At 48.7% G+C, this 23,594-nt stretch overlaps 1 protein-coding gene across 1 annotated transcript in view; it reads right to left on the bottom strand.

The window, feature by feature from the left end:
• The window catches only part of GARNL3 (GTPase activating Rap/RanGAP domain like 3), a 152,508-nt gene that overhangs the window by 1,928 nt on the left and 126,986 nt on the right, over positions 1-23,594 (bottom strand). The window contains exons 20-29 of the mRNA XM_079927851.1: positions 20,779-20,877; positions 20,302-20,418; positions 19,569-19,744; positions 16,969-17,127; positions 11,641-11,707; positions 6,445-6,552; positions 4,928-5,046; positions 2,501-2,639; positions 1,534-1,749; positions 161-287 (exon numbers count right to left, since the gene is read on the bottom strand). Coding sequence (XP_079783977.1) covers positions 161-287; positions 1,534-1,749; positions 2,501-2,639; positions 4,928-5,046; positions 6,445-6,552; positions 11,641-11,707; positions 16,969-17,127; positions 19,569-19,744; positions 20,302-20,418; positions 20,779-20,877 — 1,327 coding nt within the window. The remainder of the gene's footprint in view (positions 1-160; positions 288-1,533; positions 1,750-2,500; positions 2,640-4,927; positions 5,047-6,444; positions 6,553-11,640; positions 11,708-16,968; positions 17,128-19,568; positions 19,745-20,301; positions 20,419-20,778; positions 20,878-23,594) is intronic.

The raw sequence follows: 23,594 nt of genomic DNA, 5'->3' as shown, positions 1-23,594 counted from the left end.
GGATCCTCAGGGAGGAGCTGGCTGCTAACCCTCTGCTGTGGCTGGCCGAAGGGGCCGGCACATGGCATCCTCAGTCAGCAGGAAGGGCCCTGTGGCTGTCCTGTGACTTCAGGGGCCGCCATCCTGAGAAGGGGCTGCTGGGGGCTGTGTCCCTCTTTACCTTTCGCTGCTAGTTGACCTCACTGTCCCTGGTTTAGGGCCTCCTTGGTTTTCTTCCACCCGCTTCCGGGCTTTTGACTTGGGCTTTGGTGCTCCTTCTGCCCTGGGTCCACCTTCATCGGAGAGGCCTGGATTGCAGGGGAGAATCACAGGTCAGAGGTCATTACCACAGGGCTGCCACAGAGACAGAAAATGCCCTTTTCCTCTTGGTTGGGTATTGGTACATTATTGGGATCGAGGCAGGAAGAATGATGATAAAGTCTATATTTTTAAATGGTTTTCTCGTTGTCTTGTTGGTAGAAGGTCTTTTTTCTTCTGATTAGAACGAATATATGTATTGGGAAAAAAAGAGTCAGAGGAGTTTAATGAAGGAGAGAAAATCTACAGTCCTACCACTGGAAACTGTAATTCTCCAGCTCAGAGATGCAATTTCTGAAAAGCACAGTGGTTTATATAATAGTAGTTGGCAGATCAAGCTTTCTGAGGGTATAGTGGGTTAAAAATAGCAACACATATGTTTAAAAAGTGCCGTGGAAGGCACCAGCTTCTAAAACCAGCTGCCTTTGCCAATGTCAAGGCCTGCCCTGTCAGGTGGTCCGAATCCCCTTCTCCAGTTGGTCAGGAGACATTACTGCAGGACAGGCATGTGCCAAGGCCAGCTGTCCTTGCAGTTTTATGCCGTGCAGACGCCAATTCAAGTTTTCAAACCAGTTCTTACTGGTTTGACATAACATTTCCATTTTTCCTCATTTTGTTTTCAAAATTCTGAACAAAAACCTTTATAACAGTCTAACGTTTTCACAATCATCATGGTGCTTTATGCTTCTCTGGTCTGGTCTCCCACCCGTAAACTGAGAGAGGAGGGCACAGCAAAGATCTTACATCTCTACCATCCCCATAGAACTGCCCCACAGTCCCGGGGCTTTGAGAAGGATAACTGAACTGCACCACAGACATGCAAGAAAACAAAGCATATGGAAAAAAAAAACCCAAGTAAATTAAAATTCTGGATACACGAATGTGAAATGTTATCTGAGGACTTCAGGATATAAACCCTTCTGGACACTTTCCTAGGAAATTAGACATAGGTAGATACTTATGTTTAAAAAAGTCATATCAGACTAGACCTGCTGTTTTACAAACTGCCCTTCCCCCCGAACATGGTTTGGGCACGTTCCACATCAATAAATACAGACTGACACATCACTGTCATTGGGTAAATGAGGTATCGTATTCCTCGGTGCAGGTGCACTATAATTTCTTTATAAATCCCTTATGAAAGTGCTCATTGTTTTTGAGGACAGTTAATATCCACAGATAAAACCAGCGGGTATCTTTACAAACAGTGCAAACACAAGAATCGAGAGCCATTACCCAGCAGCTCCCTGCGGGTCCTGCTTGCTATCTCTTTGATCTCCATGCGGGACAGGGACAAGGAGTGAGTGACAGGAATGGCCGCGATGCCGATGCCGATGGAGGTGGGCGGGGTGATGACCTTGGAGACTAAGGGCGATTTCAGAGGCCGCTCGATGCTTCTGCCCACCAGGTTTCTGAGTGGAATCTTGTACAGATTTTTGGACTGAATCTCACCTGAAATAAGAGTTCGAAAAGAACATCAGAACTTTAAGAAGAGTTCATGTTATTCACAAGAGGATAATTCCTGGGTCCTCAACATAGATAGCATGAAGGAAGAGTTTATGTTGCAGGCTGACCTCCCAAGTCTCATTGGGGGCAATAAAGTGAGGGTGCCTGACGGCTCTGTTTTCTAAGGGCATCGTGTTCATGGGTAAATGGGGAAAAACGCACCCACTCCTGGTTACAGGAGAAAGGAGTCGACAAGAAAAGCACAGCTGTCCTGCTCGGGAGCTTCAAGCTCTCGTGACAACGAGCCATAGTGACGACTTATGTGGTGAGAAGTTAGGAAAAGCACGAGGCAGTAACCACAACAAAGGCCTGCGGGCAGGGTTCAAGGGTGAAGCCAGGCAGAGTGAAAGCTGGGTGCTGAGTAATGTCTGTGTATGACTATGTCCTTTAAGCTATAAAAACCTACTATATTGTTAACATCCCTGAAGGAAAGATAACTTGCTGGGGCAAGTTGGAATCTCTCTAGCCCTCAGCTCCCTTCTCCCCATTGCAACAACTGTTTTCATAATGGGATTTTTGGTGGGGGGGGGGCATTATCACAAGGTTTCTTAAGAATGCAACCACACTGCAAGTTTTTTTATGGCTTCAAATAGTGAGTTCCTTCGGCAGTAGTCACATGTCAGTATTTGACAATGAACTAGAGAAATCAGAATGGATCAAAACTATCTATCATAAGACAGTAAAAATTGGACTTCACCTTCCCCCAGGGAAGAAGGAAACACTGGAGTATCTCTGCCCGGGGGTGTCTGAGGAGAATTGTGGGCACTGGCCCCCTTGGAGCTGCCTCCGGATGAGACCTCGTTCACAGATGCGGTTGCTGTGAAGTATATATCCGACTAGAGAGAAAGAGAAGGCGTTACTGAGCCACCTGCTGTTACAGGCCCTGCACCCACCGGCCCTTCTGTCATCACTGCAGGGTCCCCAACTGCCCCCCCTCACTCGGGGACTGTGGTGCAGGAACGAGCCGGGGAAGCGGCTTCCAGCTCTGCACTCAGACGTTTCCTGAGCGCTCACCTCACCCACTTATCTGTTTGCTGATACACAATAGAAAAGAGTCAATTTCCCACACACCTGCTGCAAACACAGACACAACACACTCCCCCGACATGGATCTCGGGCACCTGGAGGTTAGAACTGGAGAGGGTCTGGGATTCAGTCAGACCATGTCACAGGTGGGGAGATGGGTTCTCATGATTCAGCAAATACTCAAGCACACCCTCGATGCACTGGTTTTGGGGTAACGGCGGTGGTATGTGGACTCAGGGACACTGAGTTTCAGGGATTTTGCAAGCCGGCTGCTAAACACAGCCATTATTAAACTTAAATTATATTAAAAAACAAAGGAACTAAATATCAAAATTCAGCCATTCCTAATTATTTTACTACCTTGAGTATTCTCCAAGCTCTTGAGGTAATTTACATGAACACTGTCTTGTGCGGGTGGGGCGATGCTGTGTAACAGCGGCTCCTAACGCTGTGTTCCATCGTGTCACATGGGAAGCTTGAGATCAGTCATGGTGGGACTGTTTACACCATGGAAATCGGCAAATGCTACAAATCAGAGCTTGATTTGTTGTTTTGTTGATTGTCTAGACTTACAGTGATGAAGAAAATGTTAATAATGAAGATTAAAATTAAAAGTGTGTTGAATCTAATGCTAAAATTGAGAGAAGTTTTGGTTTAATGATTTTTACAAGAGTGAAAAATAGTTTAATAGATCACATATCAGATTTTTTTAAAATAAAAAATTTACTTATTTATTTATTTTTGGCTATGTTGGGTCTTCGTTGCTGTGCGTGGGCTTTTCTCTAGTTGCAGTGAGCGGGGGCTACTCTTCGTTGCGGCGCACAGGCTTCTCATTGCAGTGGCTTCTCTTGTTGCGGAGCAGGGCTCTGGGTGCACGGGCTTCAGTAGTTGTGGCACGTGGGCTCAGTAGTTGTGGCTCGCGGGCTCTAGAGCGCAGGCTCAATAGTTGTGGCGCACAGGCTTAATTGCTCTGCGGCATGTGGGATCTTCCCGGGCCAGGGCTCGAACCCGTGTCCCCTGCATTGGCAGGCAGATTCTTAACCACTGCGCCACCAGGGAAGCCCCACACATCAGATTTAATGACAAGAAACTTGGAAAAAGAAGAACGGATGGAGATATAATTCCAACCATAAAACTGTGGTCGATCTGCAGCATTAGTTTGGCTACGGAGAAAGGAATTCAGCCAAAATTAACAAAAGCATTTTGTGAGAGCCAGTTGGCTAAATGGACTTTTAAGATAAAAGCATTGTATATTTTATTATTTGTAAATTGTAAGCTATTTACATTTTATAATCTGTAAAATTTGTAATCAACTGATGTCCATATATGTGTGTGTATACATACACACACCCATTTTCCAGAGGGCTGGTGGTAGTTACACACTTACCAGCACCCCACTGGCGCTACGTTAGTGAATAAGATGCTCAGTCTCTGCTCTCACAGAACTGTCAGTGCAGTGGGGAAAGTACGCAGTCACCCACCACCAAATGTGATGCAGGTCAGGATGGAAACGTGCTCCAGGCGTGCAGCAGGCACCAGCCTGGCCTGGCAAGCCAGGGAGAGGGTGTGGGGCTGACTGGGGGGAGGGGACTAGAACAAGACCTGCTGGATTACGCGCCAGGAGTAGAAGACAGCTTGGAAGATCGTCGTTCCTGCATCCTTCGGTTTTGGTCACATTCTGTTACCAGACGTGAATTAGTCTGTCAGCCATAGTTTGTGGGACACAAATTCAAACTGAGGACAGACAGTGGCAAAGGAAGAAAGGAACATTGCAAGCTCTTACTTTTCTAGACTTGGCCTCTTCTTCAGGGCAATAGTGACCCAGGCTTTGATGGGGGGGTCTCTCTTTTCAGCTGGGCGTTCCCCAACTGCCACCAGCACCGACGAGTCTCTTAACACTAAGGAGGCCGTTTTGAAGCCCAAGGGAACTCGCACAGGAAAACCCAACCCATGAGCCTGTTTTCAACTTTCTCATCTCAACACTCACGAGGTGTTGGCATGTCAGCCTCACCATGAACATGTCTGCGCCCGCCTGAAACCTCACGGTGCTGGGGTGCCCAAAGCCCCTCACACAGAAATAAAACCCAGTTCTACTCACCCTGGAGGCCACGAGCTGCAGCTGAGGCACGACGGCCGTGTGGACCAGGTTCCCGTTCACCACCAGGCGGATCTCCATGGAGTCGGTGGTGAAGGCCAGCAGGTAGGGGAATGCACAGACTGCAAGGCAATGTGGCGTCAGCTCCCAGCCTGTGCCTGTGGCTGTGGAGCTGCCAGGACCCTCTCACATCCCCCTTGCTTCTCCGGCAACTCCCATCTCTCCCCTTCCTCTGGCTGCTTCTCTTCTTCCTTCACGGGTGCATATCCCCCAATTCCAGGAAAGCCTGCCTTAGCTGCCAAGCTTCTGCCCAGTGACGTGTGCACTGTCCCAGCTTCTCCCTGTGCCCTTCTCCTGCTGCAGTCCTGTACCCGATCTTCCGGGGTCGCACCGCCCACCCAGGTCCTGGAGACCTTCCCCCTATGGTCCGGACTGCAGGTTGACATGGCCTTCGCACATGCCTTCCACCCGGGAACCTAGCCTTTACTCCTTCTTCATTCCCTGTCTCTGGGTCACCCTCCCCTATGCTCCTCCTGTCTGTGTGTCTGGGCAGGGACTGCCCCTCACAGTGTCCCTCGGGTTCAGTGGGTTTGCTGAGTTATTTGTGAAACGTTGGCCTCTCTTCTTGAGATCTTTTCAATGACTTCCAGGTGCCATAGCTGCCCCAGTGGCCCTGTGAGCCCACCTTTGTCTTTTTTACCGGCCACTTCGCACTCTCTCCTTCACGCTGGCCCGCTCCCTCTGCCCTCTCTCCTTGGCGACTCATCCGTTCTCTTGGCTTCACCTTGACTCTTCCTGCCACACCCACGCCTCTAGCCTTGATCTCTCAAGTGGGCCCCCGGTGCAGTGCCGTGGCTCAGACCTGAGAGCCGTTTCCAACCCTTCCCTCCCTTTTTTACCATAACTAATCTGCATCTGAGCCGACCCCATCCTCCGAGTGTCTGGATCCATTCCTCTGCTCTCCTCTCAAGACTCTATCATGTTTACCTATCAACAAAGCCTTCTACTCTGAGGAAAACAGTGCTAAGATTCTTGGCTCTGATCTGACGCTCCCCAGGCAGAGGCCCAGCTGTGGGTCTTGAATCACAGAAACGAAGCACCACCACTCGCGTCCTGAGTTTTCAGTGGCAGGCAAGGTGCCTGAGTTTCTGTAATTCTAGACTTTCAAGCTTCAAAATGTATAAAAAGGACGCCAAGTGCACCGTGCTCCTCCCCCAAGTTTGTCAGAGTTTTAAGGCTGGAGATCTTGTTCAAGATCTACTGAAACTGATATATAATTGCTCTCAAATGCTCACATGCTCAGGCACTGAGAAGACCTGGGAGGAACAGTGGAAGACAATAGTCCCCAAAGGGGAACAAAATGAAAAACAATTAAAGAAGAAGAAGGCTTTGAGTACTCACTATACTCACATAATTCGTAGCAATTTAGCGGTAAGCCAGTGAGTTTGCCTACATAGGATGGAACAGTTCAGATATGTCTACTGAGCAGGAAAGAACATGATGATAAAGGGTTTCCTTACCAATCGCACAGGGAGCCTGGTTCCAACAGAACTGGAAATCTGATGCAGAGGGTTGAACCAAAAAAGAGCCACCATTAAACGGGCAAACCTTTTTATAGATGCAACTGTCTGCAACGAAACAAGAGCGACTCATTTTTGTTAGAGACAACACTCAGGTAGCCATAATTAGATACATGAGAAACAGGCCACAAGAATAGCATCCTATCTGCTCGTTCTTTATGAAAGCCAGGACGAATATCGCCATGATGCCAGATTCTCAGGCGCAGGAGGCAGTCTGAGCCAGAGTAATGTTTCTGCTACAAGTCATCATAGCTGCCGTTTTTGGAGAATTTACTATCAGCCAGGCACCGAGCTTCAAAACATTCTTCCGTTTAATCTGTACAAACTTATGAAGTAGATGCTATTATTACACTCATTTTACAGATGAGAAAATTGAGGCAAAGAGCAGCGAAGTAGCTTGTCCACAGCCTCACAAGTGCTACTTGGGAGAGAACCAGGTTGGCTTGACTGCAGAGAAGAAGGGACACTTGAAGGCAGCCCCTGGATGGAGGAAGGCCTCCTGCAAGGGGATCACGCTCTGAGCCTCACTCAGCAGGACGTGTGTGATGGGAGCTGTACACCACTCCCCCAACATTTTATTATGAACATTTGAAGCCATGTGCCTGTATCACCTTGGTGAATCTGAGCCAGCATTAGATTAAGGCCAGGTTAATTCAGTTACCCAGTTCCTGGCTTGCTCCGAGCTCCAAACACAAGTCCAGGTGGTTCAGACCCTCTTCGAGTGAGAAAGGTCACATAGAAACAAAGGCCCCTTTTATTCCAGAAGCCCATCACGTTTTAGCCGTACAATCTTATTTTTAAAAACAGCCTTACTGAGATGTAATTTATATACCATAAAATTCATCCATTTTAAGCATTCAAGTCAATGAACTGTAGTATGTTTATAGAGGTGTACAACATCACAATCTGATTTTATAACATTTTCATCACCCTAATAAGAAACATCACACCCATGAAGCAGTCTCTTGCCATTCCTAGTGTGAGAATCGACAGCTGTGGCCCTTCTGTAAGAGGGCAGAGGTCATGGAGCCAGAGCTGCTGCCGCTGCCCACTGCGATGTGGGGCTAGGCTGGGGATGACCACCGCTGGCCCACCTGAAGCTTCAGGTCTCCTTTGATGTGACCACTGTGCCTTGTCAAGCAGTTAACTTATACTGTCTCATCACTGTTCTTCTAACAGAGTGAGTTATCGGGACAGAAAAACTCACCAGAGTCAGTTCTGTTTTTGCTACAGTGGACTCACTAGGGGAGAAAAAGCATCCTCATTCTCAGCTAAAGACCTCGCTCCCTGAGAAAATGAGCGCTCAGGAAGGACACCCGGATCTCCCAGCAGCGGCTCCCCCAGCTGCTGTGTCCTGCCCACAACTCGGGATGCCGTGGGGTGCAGCTCAGCCCCTCTCCACTCTGGCCCGCGGCTTTTGCCCCCTCAGGGACTTCTCCCCTCTGTCCTGCACCGCAGTTTCCCCTTCTCCATCGGATCTTTCCCGACAGCCTTACACATGCTGTTTATTCCACCTTTTAGAAAACAAAATCCTTGGCCTCTCTTCTTCCTCTAGCTGTTACACTCTTCCTTATTCTTCTTCCCTTAAAGCAAAATTCTTTGGAAGACTTGTCTGGACTCCCTGGCTCTACTTCCTCTTTCCCAATCTCTCCTGACCTGTGCAATCAGGCTTTTGTCCCCACTTCTTCCCCAGAGACACCTGCTCTTGTCAAGTTTCCTAGTGGCCTTGTAAAGCCAAGCGCCACCTCAGACCCGCTCTGCCAGAGGCAGACGGCACAGCGGGTCACCATCCCTTCAACACTGCCTCTCAGGGCCTCACCCCACTTTCTCCTGTCCTTCCAGCCACTCCTCAGTCTACTTTGCTGGTTCCTCGTGTCTCTCCCCACTTCCCAGTGGGTGATCTCTTTAGTCTCAGGACCGTAAAGGTCACTTGCCTGCTAATGACCCCCAGGGAGCCCTCTCCGGAGCCCGCACTTGAACCAGGTGATCGCTCACTGTCTGCACTGGGATATCTCAGAGGTGCTGATGGGTCATAATTGGACTTTTGATCTTTCTCCCCAGACTTGCTCTTCTAAAAGCCTCCCTCATCTCCGTAAATGGCATTCTCTGTTCTCCCAGCTGCTCACGTCCCCAGACTGCAGTCCTCCTTTTCTCTTCCCCTCACAGCCACACTTTATTCACCGCACGTTATCTTGGTTCTCACGTGCAAAGCACATCTAGGACCTGACCACTGCTCAGCGCCTCCCCTGCGGCGGTCCTGGCCCAAGGCCCTGGCGTGCTCGTCAGATGAGCGCAGTCCCGGCCCTTCCCGCTTCCACACCACGGCGGGGGTGGAGCCGCTTTCCTCTTACAGACCCTGTCGCCCCTCTGCTCAAAAGCCTCCAGTTGCTCACCAGGGTGCAACGCAAAGACCTTTCACCTACCAGGCCCTGCTGGAGTCTGGTCCTCTTTGCCGATGTCATTTTTATCCACTCGCACCCTCGCTCACTCTGTTATGAGTCATCTTGAGGTCATCACGGGTCATCTTGGGGTCACCTTGACCGTACTGGAGTGTTCCTCCTCAAGGTCTTTACACCTGCCCTCGTCCCTGCCTGAAACACTCACCCTGATACCTTCATGTTCAACACTCAGTCCTGATACCTGGACTCCGTTTGGGTCTTCGGTCCTCGCCCCTCTCCCAGCGAGGCCTGCCTTCCTCACCCCCTGTAACTGGTGACCGGTGACCCGCACACCCCACTCCTGCCCAGTCCGGCCCCTCTTCCCCCTTCATTTCCCCTTAGCACCATTTAACAGACTGCATGTGTTTCTTATTTATCTTGTTAATTGTCTACCTGCTCTCTTTAAAATGTAAACTCCACCTGATGGCTGGATTTGTGCTTATATTCACTGCTGAAACCCCTAGATATCGGAAGCGCTGGGTAAAGATTTGCTGAATGAATGAACGACTCAGGAAGGACACAGCAGCCTTGTGTTTCTAAAGGCCCAGGTCCCTTACACACATCCCCTCTCCTCTCCCCTGTCCCACCTCTACTCCCACTAGGGGAGAGCAACCTGCTGGGGGCTTTGAGGGGCTGGGCTGGAGGAGACACTGGCCCCTGAGCACAGAGCCTCCTGGACAGGTCGGGTGGCTGTGTTGTGCCTGGGAGCCAGACCCGGCCTCCGCCTGCCTCAGAGGGGGTCACGCGGGCCTGGAGGAGGCGACCGGACTGCAGTCCATAGGCGCCCCCCGCCGGCCCCCCGTGCTTTCCAATGGATAAGCCCCAGGGAAGCAGAGGGCGCTCCCTTCCAATAACCAGTGCTGGTGGTCTCTGCACCCGAGGGGAGGGGCCTCCAAATTAGACTGAACTGATTCAGAAAAGGAAGCGAAGCTGATTCTCGAACCCCAGAGCTGTGCAGCCTGTTCACACCCATGAACTGGCGCCCATGCCTGCTGTTCCCTGAAGCGTGAGCTCACTGTGTCCCTGGCAGGGCCTTTCACTGTTGTGTCTCGAGAGCCCGACACGGGCCTGGCACAGAGAGGGCCGTCCCTTGTGGTTAAAAAGAGCCGCCTGAACGGGGGCTGGTGCGAGGGCAGGAGTCTAAGAAAGTCACTGCCTGGGAAGCAGTTCAGAATCTATGACTTCCCTCCTTTGACTTTCCCCATCCAGCTGGTGGGGAACAGTGTATAGGTTCTAATTTTAAAACAAATTTCTCTGAAGAAAAGTCCCTTTCTGCATGTAGAAAAGTTTTTAACTTATCTGAGATAAAAATTTCTCTATAGAAAACTCTGGAAGTTATATTTTAGAAAGGAGCGGACATATGATAAAAATCAGCTTCAAATTTGAGAAAGGTTTAGACAGATCTGTGGATAAAATATCCTAAAAGAGTGAGTTATTGGTGAAGATCTTTCCTTGTGACTACCTTCTCCTGATTCCCCATAAATCTCGAATTTTGAAAGAGGATGTTTATCAAACAAATTTCTCTACTGAAAATTACCATACTTACTAATCAAAGATTAATTAATCAAAATATCTGCCCCATGTGATATAACCAGCATCACCACTCTAAATCGATACAATTCTAGGCTGAAAAAAAAATTTTATTGTTTTAGTTAGACTGGGCAGGCTTATATTATCCGGAAAATATCTTACTACCTTTGCCTTAAAAAGATCCTTTTGGGCTTCCCTGGTGGTGCAGTGGTTGAGAATCTGCCTGCTAATGCAGGGGACACGGGTTCGAGCCCTGGTCTAGGAAGATCCCTACATGCCGCAGAGCAACTAGGCCCGTGAGCCACAACTACTCAGCCTGCGCGTCTGGAGACTGTATTCTGCGACAAGAGAGGTGTGATAGTGAGAGGCCCGCGCACCGCAATGAAGAGTGGCCCCCACTTGCCACAACTAGAGAAGGCCCTCGCACAGAAACGAAGACCCAACACAGCAAAAATAAATTAATTAATTAATAAACTCCTACCCTCAACATCTAAAAAAAGGAAAAAAAAGATCCTTTTTATTGTAGTATCACATTAGCTTTTGAAATGCTGAAAATCCTTGAAGACCCTATTTGATATCTTTGGTCTGCCTGAAGCCCACCTGCCACCTGACCCAAACTAACCCAGCTGAGGCCGGGTACGCCAGGTTGAGGCTGATTTCATTAACACCCGAGAAATACCAAAAAGGGCAAGAGTAACTGTGGTTAAAATTTGGGGCACTGGAGTCAAGAGGGCCCCAAATGTGAACCTGGTCTCTGCCATTTGTAGCTGCACAATCTTGAGAAAGTCCGTTCACCGCTCCAGGCCTCAGGAGACCTATCTCCCTCCAGATGACAGATAGCAACAGAAAAAGTCAATGGAACGGTGACTGAGGTGGGTGAAGCACAGCGCGTGGCACACAGTAAGGGCTGCCTAGATGGAAGCCACTGCTATCACTCCCACATCCCGGAGACACCCCCAGGCGGCCCCTGCACCGTCTTACCAGGAGGTCTGGCGTATTGGGAGATCCAGGCAGGAAGGCAATTTTTAGATATGCCCTGGAGTGGAATTAAGGACCCAGGAACGATACATCAGGTAAATCTAAAGCTAAGTCCCTTTAAATTGTCCAGAAAAAAAAAAAAAAACAGTTGATTTTAGCAAATAGAAATCAAAACACATCCTTTACTTACAGTTGTAACACAGGAGCAGACCGGCTTCCCCGTCTTCGTACACATCAATAGCTGCAACGAAATTAACCTGCAATGAGAATGGGCAATGGTAGTGGGCAGGCTGGACACTGACACTATGAAAAGACTTTCTCAAGTTATGGCTTTCTGTAAACTCAGGCACTGGGGGGCGTTCCCACCTCACCAGCACCCACAATGCCACATGGGTGGCCACGACTGCGGTCCACGGGGACTTTCGCACCCTCTTTTCCCACGCTTTGAGAAGCTCTGTAGGCGGACATCTCCACTCTCTATTGACAGGCCTCTTATTTATACAGTGGGCTCAGTCCACAAAAGCTTTTCACATGGGTTATTTGTTTCACTCTCATATCAACCCCTAAAGTACGTGGCATTGCTCCCATTTTACAGAAGAGGAAAGTGAGGCTCAGAGAGGTGCAGTCGCTCTAGTGCCTCAGGTAGAAGGGTGCTCCAGCCAAGATCTGAACCGGGTCCCCGGTTCTTTTCCAAGCTTAACACCCCTGCACTTCGGCCACTTCCTCCTGCTTCAAACACAATCTCTGAATCTCAGGATCACCGTGTCTGCACTTCTCTTCTCTCTCCTTCACTTCCAGGGAGGCGGCATGACACGATGCAGAGAGTGGCGGAAGCCCTAGCTCTGTGGCCTGGGCGAGCTCTTCTTCTCCGGCCTCCATTTCTGCTTTTGAGAAGACCGTTCTCAACCTGATAGCATCCTTGGCCCCTCTTGAGCTTCAAAACTCTGACCCTGTAAAAATCTCCTGCTTCTTTCATTGCCTCAGTTGTCTTCTCAGCCCTTGTAGTCTGTCCTCCTGCACCACCAGGGACACTGCCCTCTTGAGCACCATGAAGATTTCCTTCTCCCCAGCCTGGAGGTCTTTGGCCATGGCTCATCTCTCCATCCAGAGATCCGCAGCCTCTGACACGGGACGTCTCCTCCCTCCCGCCCTCTCTCCCACTTCAGATTATTCTTCCATTTCTTGGCTCTTCTCTCATTTAGAAAAATCCCCACATTTATAGCTTCAGATTTTACTCTGCTCAAAATCTCTAGATCTACAACCTCAGGCACACATTCTCCTCAGAGCTCCAGCCCATATTCCTAAGTCTTTTCTCTCAAACGCAACAGGTTCCATACCCAGGAACGCAGGAGGCAGCGTAGGGGAACAGATGGGAGCATGACGCTGGTCAGACAGCCCCGAGCTGCAATCCTGCCTGTACCACTTGCTGCCTCTGTGGCTTGTCGCAAGTGGCTTAACTTCTGGCCCCAGGTCTTCACCTGTGAACCGCTGTAACGGTAGTCCTGACTCTGCTGGATCATCATGAGAATTCCATGAAACAAGGCACACGTTTTTGCCAGGGCCTGATACATAATCAGCACTCCATGGAGGCTACTATCTTTATGTCGCACGTGACTAGCTGCCTTCTAAGCCTCCTCCTTGCTGTTAGCAGAGCTAGCCCCAAAGCCTGGGCGGCTCCCGTTCTCACCCAAGTCCAGCAGCATCCTCTTCTGTGTCTCACCCCCTGCTGCGCCCCAGGCTAGGCCTGACCTCTCCAGCAGGGGCGCGTGTCCTTGTCTCCCTCTGGCCCAGCTCTCTCCAGCCCCTTCCAGTCTCTGAGCTGCCCAGCACTGCACCGGGGCCCCTCCGCACCCCAGGCCCTCCTCCTCACTGCTCTCTCCCAAATGCAGCCTTCTCCTCTAAACGGTCTCACGACTGTGCTGAAGCCCCGCTGGCCACCCTCAGCCAGGGCCTCTGCCTTGTGTCTGGCAAGTCCCTGCAATGGAAACCCGGCCCATCTCCCACCCGGTATCACCCACCCTCAGCCAGGGCCTCTGCCTTGTGTCTGGCAAGTCCCTGCAATGGAACCCCGGCCCATCTCCCACCCGGTATCACCTGGCATTGTACTAGATGCCATCAAGCACACAGACATGAAAGGGCGGGTCTCAGCCCTTAAGAAAAAGTCAGAAAAGCATACAGGCACGCAAAGCATGTTGTAATGGGGCCAAGGCCAGAACCAAGAGTTGTGGGGCTCCGTGGGGGTGGGAGACGGCGAGGCTCCGAGGTCAAGGTGCTGATTCTGGGATCAGAGCGACCTGGGGGAAAATCCCAAATACTTCCTCTGCTGCTGTAGGTCGCAGCCCTCGTTGTTAATTATCTGCATGACGTGCGCTGCTGCCCGGTGTCCCCTGCTTGTTGGTTCGTTTGCTGGCACTCTCCTCCCCACCGGATCTCAGCGCCAGGAAGCAGAGGCCTTGCCGACCCGCTCACGTGACACCCTCAGCACCTGGATCAGGGCCTGTCGAGTGGCCCGAGCAGAGTACGTACTTCTCGAACGCACGACCGGGTCAATGAAATCCCAACTCTGCCACTTGAGGGGAGTGCGTACCTAGGTCAGTGGTTGAACCTCTCGGAAGCTCAGCGTCTTCATGTGTAAAATGGGAGATACTGGAACATCCACTCCTGTAGGGGCTGAGGATTCCGTGAGGTCACGCAGGGCCTGGTACTTGGTAAACGCTCTGTAATGTCAGCTGGTGGCACTATTTAGCTATGGAACCAGCACCAGTGGGGTACGTCACGGGAGGGAACAGCCCTTGAGCCCCCTCGGCCCTGGAGGGAACCCTCCCATCCCCAGCACTTTGACTTAAGAGTCACTTCCTCCTCAGGTGTCCCCGTACTTGTCAGTTAGATGACACTTATCTCAGCTAGAGGCTTCGAGCCCTAGCGGGTGTGGCTGTCTGCTCTGCCAGGCTGTGCACTTCCTGAGGGGAGTGGCCAAGGGCTGCCAGCTTTGCAGCCTGGACCTGCTCTCCCCATCACGCTCTGTGACGAGGCTGTGGATGCCACAGGCTGGGTTTAAGGGCACGGCCTTGGGAGCAGGCAGCCTGGGTTCAAGTCCTGCCCCTGCTACTTACTAGCTGTGTGGTTTGGGGTTAATGTGGCTCCTCCTTTCGGAGCCTCAGTTTCCTTTTCTGCAGAAACGGGGAAGTGAACAGCACATTCCTGTCAAGGCTACGGGGCCAAAATTCAGGGACAGAGACCACAGCATGGACTCAACCACTCCTTCCTCAGGTCCCCCATTGCATTTCGTCAGACTTTATTAACACTTAGCAAGGTGAGGCCAGGTTCGTGTGTGCATGTTCCATATACATACAGATGTTGATACAGGTGTCAGCTCCCAGGACAGGGGGCGGGGGTGGGCGCTGGCAGGAGTCATTCCTGCAGCAGTTTCTTGACCAGGCGAGGACCTGAGAATTAACTAGGGAGCTTTTAAAAGATACGTATTCTGGGTTCTCGCTCCTACACATCTAGATATAGTAGGTCTAGGGTAGGACACAGGCACTGGCTTTTTATTTTTTCCTTGATTAAAAATAGTTCATTTGGGCTTCCCTGGTGGCGCAGTGGTTGCGCACTGTAGTAGGAGGGACTAAGCACACTGACCCACTCAGATCGAGGGGACATGCTTAACAACAAAAATATGTTTTTGAACGTTTTCTCTTAGAGAAAAGTTTTGTATCTTTGCTTTAAAAAGCATATCGAAGAAAGGACAGAAAAATTTAGGACTGTTTCTCACAGCTTTCAGAGAAACAAACACAGAAGTCATCAAAGAAAACTTTAACACATTTTTTCCTGGGCCTTCATGAATCTTAAGAGACTAGTTGCCAGGGAAGGATTGATTCAACAAAGACCTGCTAGACCTGCCTTTTTCTGTCTCTTTTGTCTGGTTGTACAGAGTTTTGAAAAGCAAGAAGGGGCAAGAACTTTCAAAGGCCAGATTGGACCCTTCCTCCTCAGAAGTCAGCAGCTGGAAGAGATTATAGGTTCTCGGCTGCTGGGATGGACGGGAGTCCTGGCTTTAAGTTAGGGAGAGTTTCAGGATAGATTCCTTCTCCTCGGTCTCTATTAGGATCACCTGGGGGAGACTCAAGACCAATTGATTCCCATAGCATACACCCGGGAATTCTCGTTTAACTGATCTGGGTGTATCAGAGCACTGATGTGTTTAAAGCTTTCCAGGCAATTATAGCCAGAGTTGAGAAGCAGCGTGTACCAGTGGTTCCCAAACTTTCCCACATCACCTGGGGATCATCTGAAAATTCTAAAGCCCACGCCACACCCAAGGCCGATGAAATCTCTGTGGGTGGGACACGGGCATCGGTAGCATTTGAAGCTCCCCGATGACTCCAACTGCAGACTAGTTTGGGTGCCACCAGTATATATACGTGAAAGGACAGACTAAGCTGTAACTGACAACAGCTGAAGATAAGGAGCCCTAACTATATCTAGATGCTTCTTTTTCTGACTTTTCTATTTTTTAAGATCTTCCTTTCATTAGATGTTAAGTCTTCTTCGTACAGTAATTAGCAATTTTAGTGCATATTTAGGTAGGGCTTGTCCAAATATAAATTGTATTTTTTAATTTCTGATAAAGTATAATTAAATCCCTCAGTCTCTTTGACAGATCTGAACAGGACTGGGGGAAGCCTGTGGGTTTGGAAACTCTCATCAGGCACAACGTTCTCCCTGGAGACAACGTCCTTGTTCTGCTGTGTCCTCGAACCTAAGCCAGAGCGCTGGCCCTGCACCATGCAGTCCTCAAGTGGCTCAAGTGTTATCAGGCCTTGAGCTGCTTCATGGAGATACGTGGGCTGAAGAGCTCTGTGACCTGCTTGTCTGTGTGGAGCAGCTCAGTGACAGGCACTCCCGGGTGCTGATGCTCGGAACCCATGAGGTCCTCTTTCGTGCTTCAGTGCAGTTTCGGGTGGGCCCTAGATTTTGTCCAAATCCAGGACATCGTTATTCTCTGTGCAGCTCAGGCCAGGAGGTAAGGACCCCCAGTGCTGATCTGCTTTTTCTCTCTCTCCTAATGGTGTTTCATCCCTTCTTCTTTTCCTAACAGCCTCTAAGGGGATGGAGACGTGGGCTGTACCCTCCCCTGCCACCCAGGCCCCACGCTGTGGGTCTGCAGGTCCTCTGAGAGCGACCTTACTCTCCAAAGGCCCTTCCAGTACGAATTACCAAACAAATGTCCTCATTTACTCAGTTCTTTACATTTAGCTTTTTGACTCTTCATTCCTCTTTCATTGGGAAGGATGGAATGGCAGGGGGAGGCCTGGAGAAGCTGACAGGGCAATGGGCAGTTACATTATACTGAACCATTTGGACCTACAAAGATGGCAGCCTAAATAGTACATCGCATGATACTGATATGATAAATAATACACAATTTTAAAGAAATCCTCATCACGGCATGACAAAGTTAGAAGACACAACTCCTAGCCTTCTAGGTTCCCACTTGCCCCCGTATCTGTCAACTGACCCTGTTGGCCTCCACATGGTGCAGCCTGAAGGCCTCCCCCGTGCTCTCGTTCACCACGTCGAATTGGTGCCGGTAAGCCACGCAGATGAGGTTGTCACTCTCTTCCGATGGCCCATCTACCAAGGTCATCACCGAGGGAGAGTCGGACAGACAGATCTCCTGTGTGGTGGACAAGGATGGAGGAGAAAGGGATGAGGACAGAGCAGCCACCTTCGTATCAACCCCCCACTGCCCGCCCCCGTGCAGAAGAGTCCCCCCGCCAGGCCCCTGCAGAGCGCTGTGCTTGCAGGGGAGGCAGAGGCGGGAAAGGACGGGAGGAATGGTGCCAGACTTCTCCTACAGCCTGTCCTCGAGGCTCAGCCCTCTGTCCACTGCAGAGGGGAGAGGCCAGGAAACAATTTTACAAAAGCAATTCAACAGTGTGGCCTGTGTCAGCCTTCAGACTGTCTGGTCCCGTCCTGTCATTTAATAACAATAATAATAACAGCTAATGTTAACAGCTCCAGGCACTGCTCTCACTGAATCCTCATAACAACCTAATGAAGTAGGTAAGGCTGTTATTCTGTGTTACAGGTGAGGAGACTGAGGCTCAAAGGTCACATGACTTGCCTACGGTCACACAGTTTATATGTGGCAGAGCCAAGATTTGAACTCAAGAAACCTGACTTCAGAGCTTATACTCCATATAAATGCACATGCTCGGCATAAATACTCATTGAGACGGCTGAGCACTGTGTGAGAAGACTAACACCTATTTAAAGCAAGACTGTAACTTGCTTTAACTGTTTTGCTATTCTGTCCCCTGGAATTGCATATTAGCAGAAACTGAAACACATAATTCAGGCAGCTTTAAGTCTAGGCAAAAATGACTTCTCAGCTCACTTATGGGCCTACTCCGCCTTAGTGGCCAATGGTTGACATATTTGACACCTTAATGTACCATGGTTTTTATTATTATTTTTTAACATGTTTTACTTATTTGGCTGCTCTGGGTCTTAGTTGTGGCACGCGGGATCTTCATTGCGGCATGCGGGATCTTTAGTTGTGGCATGTGGCATCTAGTTCCCTGACTGGGAATCGAACCCGGGCCCCCTCCATTGGGAGCACGGAGTCTTAACCGCTGGACCACCAGGGAAGTCCCTGTACCATAGCTTTTAAAAAAGCTAGAATGGTAAGATCGGGAAGGGCCTTGACGCTCCAGGAGGCTTCTCTCACAGGCTCCACGCTCAGCCCACTAGCAAATCCTACTGACTCAGGCAAAGGGGCAGCTTTGTCCACCACACCTTTCCACCTGCCAAGGACCAAAGCTGACCTCGTCTCCTGCCAGGGCCCTGCATCAGCCTCTTAGCTGGACTCCTTAGTCCACTCTTGGCCCCCTACTCTCTCCTCTGTCCAGTAGCCAGCATGGCCTTTTTAAAACCTGCCACTTCTCTGCTTCAGACCTTCACAGGGCTCCCCCTTTTGCTCGGTGTCAAAGCCAACGTCCTTGCAATGGCCTTCAGGGCCCAAGAGAACCTGGTCCCCATACACTGACCCCTGTCTGTCCCCTCGGCTGTAGCCGCCCAGCCTCTTGGCTGTGCCTTGAGCCGGGCCACTGGGCCCTCGCTGGCCGCTCCCCTTCTGCCCGGAGACCCTTTCCCCAGAGACCCTCATCACTCGGTCCCGTCTTTCATCTGGATCTCCCCTCAAAGGTAATCTTTTCTGAGAGGGCTTCTGAGATACCCTTTCTAAAAGAGATCCCCTACCTCCCCGATTCATGATCCTCTGTTTCCTTACCCTACTTTACTGTTATCCTCAGGACTCATAGACTTATTGGCCTCTTTCTGTTGTCCTGCAACTAGAAAGCAATCTTCACAAGAAAGACACTTTTTTCTTGTTGTTCATTACTGTATCCCCAGGGCCTAGAACAGCATCCTTTTTTTCCTCCTTCCAGTTTTATTGAGATATAATTGACATACAGCATTGCATAAATTCAAGGTGTACAATAATGATTTGACTTTACAGACATCATAAAATGATCACCACAGTAGGTTAGTGAATATTCATCACCTCATATAAATACAAAATAAAAGAAAAAGAAAACAGAATTTTTTCCCTTGTGATGAGAACTCTTAACTTCCATATATAACATACAGCAGTGTTATTATATTTCTCATGTTGTACATTACCCCCCTTGTACTTATTTGTCTTACAATGGGAAGTTTTTACCTTCTGACCACCTTCCTCCACTTCCTCCTCCCCCCACCCCCTGCCTCTGGTAACCATGAATCTGGTCTCTTTTTCCATGAGTTTGTTTTTGAAGTATAATTGACTTTAAAACTGTGTTAGTTTCTGGTGCCCAACATAATGATTCTAAATTTCTATACATTTCAAAATGATCTCCACTAGGGCAGCATCTCTGGGTGCTCACTGGTACGAATGAGCTGGATGGAGTCGGAAAAGCCCTGTTCACCTTAGTCTTCTGGGGAAGCCAGGGCAACAGGCGAGGGCTTCCCCAGTCAGTTCCTGAACGCCAGTGGATGGCAGACTCTGGGTGGAAGGAGGGAGTCTGCCTCGTGACACCTTGGCCAGGAGCCAAGCGATCTGATGAGAAAACCTACCCTGATGTACTGGAATTCTTCAACAGGTGACTCGGGCAGGGGAGATAACAGTGACGTGCCGGTCACCCCGCTTGGCTTGCTGTGTTTCCTCGTGACCAGAAGCAGTTTATTCCGAATGGCAACCACAATCCTCAGCTCTCTGCTATGGTGAGTGTTCATGGCATACAAGTGGCAGCCTGGGAAGAGAAATCAATGATGCTGAACACACTACCAGAGGTGGGAAGCCCCCAAGCTTTGACAATTTGGTAATACCTAAGAACCCCGGAAATTAAGCATAACCCAGTGAAATGACTAAGAAACGTTCCCGCCAGTAGGCAAAGTGGGGACTTGAAATAGAAATTAGGTTGAATTACAGGACAATTAAGGAAGTCATGTTCCCTCTCGATTAGAGTTTGTGGACTTAGCTTCACACCCATTACATGATGTGAACTAAAGTGAAGGGTGGTCAGAGTTCCGGGAATCAAAGTCTAAAAGTCTCTTTTCACAGGTTTGCTCATAGAGCTTAACTCATTCCCAAACTTGTCAAACCAGACCTAGAATTTCCTTGAGTCCTCAACCTGCTTTTCTATCGCTCAAGCTGTCTTAGGGAAGCAGTGACGCTACCTTTGTGATGTTTCCAAGTGAAAACAAATAAAATCAAACTCCCACTCATTTTTCTTTTCAGTAAAATCTGGGCAGTCTGAGAAAAAGATTAATTGGATGGAAACCACCAAAATATGAAGAATCGAGTCACCTTTGGTTTTCTCCAGCTTGTTTTCTCTGCAGTCATATTTGCCCTTCACGGCCTGCTTGCCCTCAATGCCCCTCTGCACAGCGCTCAGCCTGAAGACAAAGAGGCGGGCGTCTTTCCCTGGTGGGATAAAGCAGACAGAGGAGATGGATGGAAAAGTAAGGCGACCTGGAAGAACTGAAAGGGTGGATTGTATAGGAAAACCACTGCTAGAGGAATCAGAATTTGAGGTGTTCCAGAATCCAGGAGCAACCCGGCATCGCCTTTATGTAATGATGCAATCAAAGATGCCCCCCCCTTCTCTCCCTCACCATCCCCTCCTCAGAGGACATATGGGCCCCCAAGGCCCCTGAGCCCTGGGCACCAGGAGAAGAAACAGCTGGCACCACTGATGCAGCCAGAGCCCCACGACCCTTGTGTCGGCTGCAGGCTACACTTTTCCCTTCCTCCCAGAAAACGTCACCTGGAGAGGAGTACCACCTTTGTCTGCTCTGAAAATCAGAAGGTCCAGAGTCTCCAGCACATGCATCTGCTTCACGGGCAGAGTTTTGTCAAACACTGGCACTGATGGAAGGTCATCTGGAAGAGGAAACCTGGTTACCCGATGCTGCAACCCAGCCCACACTTTCTAGAACCTACAAAACGTGCCTGTGGGTAGTTTTGGACCCCGGTTCTCCCTAGGTGAGGAAGGAGGACAGTTTCTAGAGCTTTCATAAGGGCTACCCAGAAAGTTCAAGCACTAGTCTCCTCTTAGCTCAGGGAGAAGGCCTGGAATTTCTTTCCCAAAGGCATTCACAACTCCATACAGGGCCCCTAAGCTGTATTCTTCTCCTCAATGTTCATCAAAGAAAAAGCAGCATCTCCCAATTCCAATTTTTGCTGGGATTGTTCCAAAGAACTGAATACCAAGTTTTAAAAAATGCTAATAAGCTTAGCCATTTCTCTTGAGCATTTTCTGACTTTTTGTCATGTTTGAAATCACAGCACATCTTAGGTTATCTTGCATATTTCTCAAGAAAGCAAAATTAGAATTTCCTTTTGTATATAAAATAAAAACAAACTTCGTATTGCAACATGCCCTATGTCCGCGTCAATAGTAATTTACCTATAAATTTTCAGTATTTCTCCATATAGGAATATGAAATCTCCTTTTTAGACAAAAATAAAAGAAGAGAGAAATATCAATTACGTTTCCCAAATAACAGGAAAAAACGAATTTTAGTGGAAACGTTTGGGAAGACGTCAGGTAAACCGATGATTAAAGACACTGCAATTATACATAGGATTTGTTTTTACGCTTACTTACTGGGATCTTAAATTGCTAGCCATTACTTTGCTCCTGGGGGTCCCTTGGACAAAGAGGGCTAAAAGAATTAAGGCTGTTCCATAAGCAAAGGGTCTGTTCTGAGCTTGACACAGACTCAGGGCAAGGCAACGATGTCCCAGGATGGTGTAGACGTATTAGGCAGAACTGTCTAGCTGACTCTTTACCTGCACTTTGAAGACAGTTAGGTCTTCAAGTGTTCGGCTGTGGGTGTGGGTGTTTCCTTCATTGTAATTTAGGTGTGAGAGGCCCTGAGGATCTTGGCTGTCTGGGAGTTCGTCCCTCCCTGGATGGTGCCCAGGAGGGAGCAGAGCTTTTATCATCCCACTCCTGCAGGCCTGTGAGAGCACTGTCTTTGTCAGAGCACAGAGCCTGCTAGGCTCTTACTAGACGGAGGGCTTGGCTCTAGTTGCGCTTCATGATCGGGGCTAATGTAAGTTCTGTGACAGCCCATCAAATACTTTCCTGCTCCTCTAGCCCAGGCCTTCCCAAGAGGACTGATTCTCAGGCTCTTTGTGCGTCTGCGGGGGCAGACTCAGTATTTCAAACCATGAGATGATCATTCCAGTACTCATCTCTATGTTTGACTAAGTGACTATGCTTGTTTCATTTTGTGAATGACAGTTCACATACACTGAGGGCTTCCTACATGCCAGGCCTTAATGCTAAGTGTTTTATGTGTCATTTAATGTAGATTTCCCAATGACCCTACTAGGTAGGAACTTCTAATACTCCCATTTAACAAATGAAGAACCTGAGGCTCAGAGGTGACAGAAAATTGTCTAAGCTCACGTCTTGAGCTTGCGGAACCCAAGTCTGTGCAAGGACAAAGTCTGGGCTCTTAGCCAGTGTTGTAGCCTAGAAACAGCACTGCATCCCTGTGGGTTGATGGGGTGAGCACGGGAAAACTGTGCCGTAAGGAATTAATGTGACAGAAGCACTTCATTTTACAGTTAAAACAGAGGGAGACCGTGTGGCTGCCTGACTATGTACAGAGTAAATTAGCATTTATTCTCCAGTCTTTCTCAGGTGGCTGAACAGGTTTATATACAGCACAGGAAGGAAGGGAAGGAAAGGATATGAGAAAGTGACGTGGATTCAATGACTATTTCATAACATGGTTTCCTTCTTGTAATCTCTTTACGAAGAAACTATCTTTTAGAGCTGGCTTCTCTATTACTGCAAAACCAAAACAAATGGTGATAGCATATTTAATCAGTATTTAGTCTCCCTTCAGAGTAGGTTTTGCTACACTTAGAATGCAAAGAATCTTGATGTTTAATAGTGACCTTGAAAGGAGCAGACTCTCAAGGGGGTAAGTCTAATGAAATTAAGCAGAGGCTAATGGGATAGAGTAGAACTTGGCTTGAAACGAAATGGAGAGATTCACTCACAGAGATAATTCATAATACAATTAAGTGTAGACAAGAAAAAGGTAAACAAAGAAATAACAAGAGAATTATGGCTTAAAAGCAGAACAAGGAATACAAAGAAAGCCTTAAGGGTTATTCTCTTTTTAGCAAAGGCAAACAGGGATGCATTACTGCATAACTAGGACATGAAAGTAATAATGTGAGTAATACCTCTAAGCTGGTGGTGGGTGTATATGGCTACCACCTGTGTTAAGACAACGTCCCTCAAGTTTGAAAGAAAAGAATTTCCTGGCGGTCACAATAATCCTTATATCTGACACTTCCATTACATTTTGGATACGTAAAGGTGAAAATTGCAGAAAGGGACTTGGTAATCTTGGTTTGGATTTTACATTTACATAGAAGCAACTCAAACAATTTTTTTTTCTGTTTTTAGTCAAGCCTTACAAATAGTCATTATGAAACATACTTTCTCTTTCCTGAAAAGGCAAACAGGTAGAATTTGACATTCTTTTCATCACAAAAATTTTCATAATTATTTGCCCAGGAGTATAGTCTCGGAAACCTGCTTCAAGGTAAAGACAGTGACATTGGTAGAG

The sequence above is a fragment of the Stenella coeruleoalba genome (genome assembly GCF_951394435.1).
Source record: "Stenella coeruleoalba genome assembly, chromosome: 7".
Lineage (NCBI taxonomy): Eukaryota > Metazoa > Chordata > Mammalia > Artiodactyla > Delphinidae > Stenella > Stenella coeruleoalba.
Note: the sequence above shows the minus strand (reverse complement) of the source record. Positions and strands in the feature narration are given on the sequence as shown.